At 54.8% G+C, this 7,500-nt stretch overlaps 1 protein-coding gene across 1 annotated transcript in view; it reads left to right on the forward strand.

The window, feature by feature from the left end:
- The window catches only part of LOC311318316 (roundabout homolog 1-like), a gene marked incomplete at its 5' end in the record, with an annotated part of 112,929 nt that overhangs the window by 26,511 nt on the left and 78,918 nt on the right, over positions 1 to 7,500 (forward strand). The window contains 4 exon segments of the mRNA XM_084449608.1: positions 106 to 209; positions 211 to 252; positions 255 to 338; positions 340 to 436. Of these exon segments, the coding sequence (XP_084305734.1) occupies positions 106 to 209; positions 211 to 252; positions 255 to 338; positions 340 to 436 (327 nt within the window).

Genomic DNA, 7,500 nt, shown 5'->3' on the forward strand with positions numbered 1-7,500 from the left:
CATGGGGAATAGATGTCAAGCTGGACCAGGGGAAGAAGAATGTGTCCTACCTTAATGTTGTTCCCGAAATAACTCTCCTCTCCTCGTCCCCCTTGTCCCTCCCAGGCTCCCGTCTTCGCCAGGACGACTCCCCTCCCCGGATCGTGGAGCACCCCTCCGACCTCATCGTGTCCAAGGGCGAGCCGGCCACCCTCAACTGCAAGGCGGAGGGGGCGCCCCGCCCCCACGGTGGAGTGGTACAAGGATGGCGAGCGCGTGTGCAGACGGATCACGACAACCCGCGCTCTCACCGCATGCTGCTACCCAGCGGCTCCCTCTTCTTCCTGCGCATCGTCCACGGGACGACGGAGCAAGCCGGACGACGGCAGCTACGTGTGCGTCGCCCGCAACTACCTGGGCCAGGCGGTCAGCCACAACGCCTCGCTGGAAGTGGCCAGTAAGTGCTGCTCTCCTCGCTATTGGGGTGTGGGTGGGAAGGTGGGGTTTGGGTGTAGGCGGCGCGTATCTCAGGAGGTAGAGAGGCCGGCTGGGGGATCGCAAGGTCCCCGTTCGATCCCAGCTTTGGGGTGTGGCGAAGTGTCGTTGACGATGACACTGAACCCCAAAATCGCTCACGTTGCGGCACGGTGGGGCGCAGTACCTAGTACTGTGTCCTCACAACATGAAGGTCTCCGGGCCTTTCTGTGCGGTGTTTGCATGTTCTCCCCGTGTTCTCAAGGGTTTCCCCATAAAATAACCCAATATGAAAAACATGAAGAAGAACAGAACGCTAACGCTGTCTGTCCCTGGCGAAGACGGACAGGAGCGCTAGGTTGGCCCCCGAGGAGGCGCGTCCCCTGCTGTCTGCCTACTGTCTGCTCCCAGCTGCCCTTGGGGGAAGGACGACAGGATGGGTGAAGAGCAGAGAAAAATGTGCCTCGTCACCTTGTCCTGTGCAAAATCCACCGTTGTGACAATAAAAGTTGTTTGTGGTTTGTTGTTAGCCAGTGAGAGCAATGGTGACCCAGCTGTGTGCATCCAGGATATATGACCGATAGGCACGAGTGATTACATCACAACGTCGTGGTCAGTAAACCTGATGATCACAGAGAGCAGCTATTCATTAGCTCCTTAAGAGAGACGTTCCCGGTCAGAGACCACAGGTCCAACCCAGACCAGTCAGAGGCCTCCCAGGCCCGGAGAGACCGGGACTCCACTGGAACTCTGGAGATCGGGGACGGCAAGTCAGTTCTCCTCCTCTCCTACCCTTCCTCCTCCTCCTCCACCTCCTCCTCCTCCTATTCCTCCTCCGCTGGGACCTCGCTGCAGAGAGAGAGAGAGAGAGCTCTCTGCTGGTCGCCACAGCAACCCAGCCCTTACCCCAAATCAGAGGACAGAGAGTAGTTGCCTACCCTAGGAATCCCCCCCCCCCATCTCCTCTCTCTCTCTCTCTCTCTCTCTCTCTCTCTCTCTCTCTCTCTCCTCTCTCCTCTCTCTTTCCTCTCTCTCTCTCTCCTCTCTCTCTCTCCTCTCTCTCTATCCTCTCTCTCTCCTCTCTCTCTCTCTCTCTCTCTCCTCTCTCTCTCTCTCTCTCTCTCTCTCTCCCCTCTCTCTCTCTCCTCTCTCTCTCTCTCTCTCTCTCTCTCTCTCTCTCTCTCTCCTCTCTCTCTCTCTCTCTCTCTCTCTCTCTCTCTCTCTCTCTCTCTCCCCCCCGTTGAGTCTTTAGAGTAGATGGAGTCTCCCGGAGTACTAGAGCTTTCATAAGCTCCACCCGCAGACAGCATAATGACCCGGCAATTCATCTGTCACAGCTGGCCTTCAGCCGCCACGTCCAGCTCAAACGGGCCGCTTCTACGCCCGCGAGCGTCATAGGGTCGTGTAAGGTGACCTGCCAGCGCGCCCCTCCAGAGTCCGCCTGATGCATCGCGCCATGTCTATCACCGAGCGAGAAACACCGTAAAGCAGCCAGCGAAGCAATGGGGTATCGCATGGGTTCCCAAACTCCATCAATATGGGCCTCCTCTCTGAAAACAGTGACACCCCCGCCCCCCCCAACCCCCCAAATTTGTAAATTTTGCAAGGCGGCGTTAGCTAGCCCATAACGTTACACAGCTAAGTTAGCTCGGTGGCACCTGTTGCTAGTTAACGTTCTGACGTTTTCGCACGATACATTCATGCCTGCGGGGGGAGGCTCTCTCTGCACTATCCACAAATTTAATACACATCTCTCCCATTATTTATTTCGATCTTCTGACCTTTAAAATCACGTTTCATTCATAAAAACCAGACATTTTAAAAATACAAATTCCTTCTTTCTTTTTTTTCTAACCATCCCTCCGCGCCTCCCCTGAATTTCTTTGGGGCCCCCCAGGGGAGGCCCGCCTCACAGTTTGGGAATGCCTAGCGTATCGGGTCTGATCCACTCCTCCGCCCAGGGAGGAGAGACGGCCGGGCGATTCCCCTCCCCCGTGCGCCGCTTTCCCCGCTGTCACGGAAACGCTTCCGTTACCGCCTCCATTCCCGCTCCGGCCGCGGCGTCGGAAGGCGGTGCGTCCCCCCCCCCCCCCCCCGATTAGTCCCTGCTTTACGGGTTTGTGTGAACAATCCTTGTTTCAACAACCGCCGGCCGGGTGACCAGGCGGGCGGAGTCGGTGGCGGCGGGGTTTTAGCGCGGCTTATCTTTGGCTACAAACACGGACCCGGCGGCCGCCGTCTCCTCACACAGCCTGACCCCGGACCTCGGCTGATCCCTGTTAATGCCTTTTTAAAACAGCAGGGTTTCCCGTGCGTAGACCCCCCCGGCGTGTTCACCTCTCCTCCCCTCGTCTTTTCCCGCCAGCTATCTCCGCCAGAGCGGGGTGTGTTCTGGTTGGACCGAGCGGTCCGCTCTGCTGTGCTCCGGTCTGGTCCGGTCCGACGAGCAGGACTTCTGGCTTCCGGACTTCCCCGTAGGCCTCGTTTCTGCTTAATATCAACTCCAGTACAGTCATCCATTTTCAGTTGTTCATTGAGAATTTTCCAGATTAACTCAAAGCCTTCCCGCTTTTAAACCAAAGCGGTCCCTTAAACTGCTGAGAAAACACATTATCCAGCCGGCGTGTCACAGCTATGTTCAGACAAACAAGAAATGGTACGACCTTAGGATGTCAGATAAGGGAGCTGTTTTGTCTTGGGGGGGTTCGTTTCTAATGAAATATGTCTCTCCTGCAGGCAGTGAAAACTCTCACGGCGTGACGCTAATGCTCATACGCGACCGCACTCTCGCGCACACACACGCGCACACACACACACATGGACACACACACACACACATGCCTAATGTCCCACCCCTCCTGTTGAGTGAACGGAATGTGTTTAAACATCAAAGCTAATTCACCGTGGCCAGCGCTTTACGGAAACACCCGTGAATCGAGTTACTCCTGTACGGTGTTATCTGATCTCTGATAACTGTACGGAGTTATTTGATCTCTGCGCGGCTGGTCAGGTGACCCGATGTGGGATCACATGCTAACATGTTGTCGAGAGCGTGTGAAGCAACTACCATCACACACCGGCCCTGTTAGAACACACTGCCCCCTCCTCCTCTCCTATATTCCCCTCTTCACTCTTTCCATGTCCCCCTCTCCCTATGCAGGCCCTCTCCCTCTCTCTCTCTCTCTCTCTCTCTCTCTCTCTCTCTCTCTCTCTTCTCTCTCCCGCTCTCTCTCAACCTTGTGCCAAGTCTCTAGGAACCCTTTGTTTACTTGCCAGACTATTTGCCTTTCATTAACTTTATTTCACGGAGCATCCTTTCCGCTCGGCGCTCGCGGTGGGAGGTCCTCGCGCTGCCGAGGGAAAAGGCCAGCCAGGGGTCTCTGGAGGAGACACGCCCGCCCACACGCCCACGCGCCCACACGCCCACGCGCCCACGCGCCGATCTCAGAGCGGTCGGACTTCCAAGTCGTCCGGAGAGAGCGTCCGAGCGGCAGACAAAGGGAGCGGTCCTGTCCGCCTGTAGCGCGTCGTCCCCGACGTCGGGCTTGTTTCCCGTGTCCGAGCGCCGCCCGGTCTCCATGGAAACGCGGCCGGCCGGCCAGCGCTGCGGCGGCGTCTCAGATAGGGGTGAGGGGGAGGTCGCGGACAGGAAGCGCGGCTTTTTGCGTACGATACGCTCAGCTACTACGGGAGGTGCTTCGTCTTGGAAGCGTCGTATCTGCCCCATGTCCTCATAGGGGGGGGCAAAACACTCTCCCTGCGAAAACGTCTCCACGGCCCACCTGTCACACCTGACGCAGCAGCTGTGAGGGGGTCAGCGTTGTGTTTGTGCGTCCGGCGGTCCTCTAGTCCAGACTATGCTTGTGCCTCCGACAGGTGCCGGCACCTTATTTGGCCGGGGTGCTGCCCCTGGCCTGCGGCGTGGCCCGTTAGACACGCTTTCACTCAGTTTCGCCGGAGTGAGGAATCCGACAGGCTGCGTGTCCCAGAATAAACCCCCAGCTTAGCTGTGCGTTCGGGGTTACGACCCTGGAGGGATAGGGGGGGGGGGGCAGAGGTGAGAGGTCAGGGTCGCCGGAACATAGTAGTATGCACTCCGTGGCTCCCTGCGGAGGGGTCACACTGAGGGGACAAAGCTAGCAGGAAGGAGGAGAGATAGAGAGAGAGGGAAGGAGGGAGGAGAGATGAGAGAGGGAGAGAGAGGCCATAAAAGAGGCCTGCGTGAGGACGGGGGGGCATCTTCCCGATGACACGGATTAACGACTCTGGCCGCGGCCTCGTGCTCCCCTGCTGCCAGAGCCAGCCTGGCTCGCCATCTATCACGCCGTTTCCCCCGGCCGCCCCGCCTCCTCTCCCTGCCCCTCCGGCTCCTCGGGGCGCCCGCCGCCCTGGCCCGGACCCGGCCTCGGGAGAGTTTATTTTAGGTACTGGCGGGGTTCAAAGTTGAGGTCAGACCGGGACCCTGCGCTGGCTGAGTTATGCCCTTCCAATCCGTCTCTGCGGGGGTCATGCGCAGGGGTCAGAGGGTCACCGGGTCGGCCGTGTGTGGCTTAACAGAACTGCCTCTGTCTGAGTCTGCGGAGCTGGGGACCTCGTGACAGTGGTGGTGGTGGGTGGTGGGTGGGAGTGTGGAGGGCCTATGAACCAGCGAGATTAGTTAGCGACGCATTATGCGTGTGTGTATGTGTGTACGTGCGTGTGTGTGTGATTGTGTGTGTGCGTGCATGTCTTTCTCTCTTTTGTTTGTTTGTTGTTTTTGTTTGAGATTCATATTGCACATGATCCTGTTCTCCGCCTTTGGTTGGCGAGGAGTGGATTTGAGTGGACAGATTGGCTGTTATTGGAGCGTATAGACTTGCTCTGCCTTTGTGTGTGTGTGTGTGTGTATGTGTGTATTTTTATGCATGCGTGCATCCATGTGTGTGTCTGCGTGCGTGTTTGTGTGGGTATGTTTGCGTGCGTGTGTGTGTATGTGTGTGTGTGTGTGCATGCATGTGTGCGCATGTGTGTGTATGCGTGCGTGCATGCAGGTGTGTTTGTTTGTGTGTATGCGTGCGTCCGTGTGTGTGTGTGTGTGTGTGTGTGTGCATGGTGTGCATGTGTGTGTTCCGTAACCAAGCCTGTGATGCGGGTCCCCTGGGGGCTCAGACCCAACAAACAGAAGGGATTATGGGTAATTGGGGTGGAGGTTGGCGAGTGGAGGGAGATGATGATGCCTCCTGGTCAGAAGATCAGATGATTAGTAACCCCCCCCCATCCCCTCCCCCCCACAAAGTTAAGCCAAAAGGCCAAAGTCACCGGCGTCCTTGACAACTAATGGAACGAGGCAGCAAGGGGAGTTTGATCAGATCTTCAAATGAGTCGTGGTGAAATTCATGAGCTGATACAGATGATGAAAGGGCTGTGGGTGGAGCAGCCCGGGGGGAGAGGCTGTCTGTGTGACTGGCTGCTCCCCGCACACCGACAGCACAGCAGACCCAGACCCCCCCCCCCCCCCCCCCCCCCGGGTACAGTAGACATGATCAAAAAGATTCACTTTGGTTGCGTGCGTGTGTGTGTGTGTGTGTTTATTGAAACAAACAATTTAAATCAGTATCTTCTCAAAATATGTGTGTGTGTGTGTGGGAGTGAGTGTGTGTGTGTGTGTGTAAGTGATGAATGGATGAAGTATATAGATACTAGAAGGTCAAATAGCTGGTTCTTCAAACACATTTGGGGACACATTTAGAGATTCTGCGCAGCAGGTGCAGAACTCCATACAGGAAGTCCAACAGAGAGGCTCTCTCCACTCTCTCCACAGTTTGCATCTTTGCAATACAAATGAGTAATGTCTCTCACGTGCTGGGGGTTTCTTAAATAGGACTTGTTCCCTGGCTCCATCTCTGACAATCCACCCCTTGTCGATAGGACTCCTTAAAAGGGGTTTAGGGATGTCGCTGTGGCACCATATCACTGTCTGATTGCTTTTTGTATTGATTGATTGATTTTATTTATTTTTAAGACAGGGACAAGGTACAGTAGACATTTACCCTATAGAATAGGGAGAGATGCACTGTACAAGGTTATAGCTAAACAGCTAATTTCCACCCGCAGTCCCTGGGCAAATAAATATACAGTCTTAAAATAGTGGGGCAAATAGTACACAGATATGTACACAGTATGAGTTACAGTATGTACACAGTATGTACACAGTACATACAGCACTCCCAGTCACAGTGCCCAGAACCTCCAGGTGACACAAGCCCCAGACCCACGCAGAGCATCAGAACATCGCCGGGTCAAGGTGGAGTGGCTCCAGTTCGACAAAGACCGCCATTGTGGGGCCTTTATGGATGACTGTGATCAAAACATCTGTCCCAGGGAGCAGAGGGATCCAGAAGGGCCTGGAGAAGCTGATCATCTGGGCTCATATGAGCTTCAAGCCGGTGAAGTCCAGATCCCCGGTGCTGAAGAAAGGAAAGACCCTCAACAAGTTCCGCTTTGCACTTGTCAGGACCCACGGACCGAAAAACCGCTGAGGAGCCTGGGAAAAATGTTTTGACTGCAGCCTGAGAGACACATCATCCATCTGAGCGACCCCGCTGGGTCACCTGGGTGAGGGTGTCGAATTGCTGAAATACCCGAAACACTTAATGACCCCAGGTAACGTCACTGATGATGTGTCCAGGTGGATCACAAGATGATGAATGTCACAAGGTTCCTTACATGACATGTAGTACAGTTACCTGGTCTCTCCCTCTCCTCTCTTCTCTTCTCTTCTCTTCTCTTCTCTTCTCTTCTCTTCTCTTCTCTTCTCTTCTCTTCTCTTCTCTTCTCTTCTCTTCTCTTCTCTTCTCTTCTCTTCTCTTCTCTTCTCTTCTCTTCTCTTCTCTTCTCTTCTCTTCTCTTCTCTTCTCTTCTCTTCTCCTCTCTTCTCTTCTCTTCTCTCATCTTCTCTTCTCTCCTCTTCTCTTCAAATTTTTCAATTTCTGCCTAAACTAAAGCTATATGTACAGGACTATATGTATTATATCAGTATTTATATAGGTAATATAAGCAAATCTGATG

Source organism: Borostomias antarcticus (assembly GCF_949987555.1).
Source record: "Borostomias antarcticus genome assembly, chromosome: 15".
NCBI lineage: Eukaryota > Metazoa > Chordata > Actinopteri > Stomiiformes > Stomiidae > Borostomias > Borostomias antarcticus.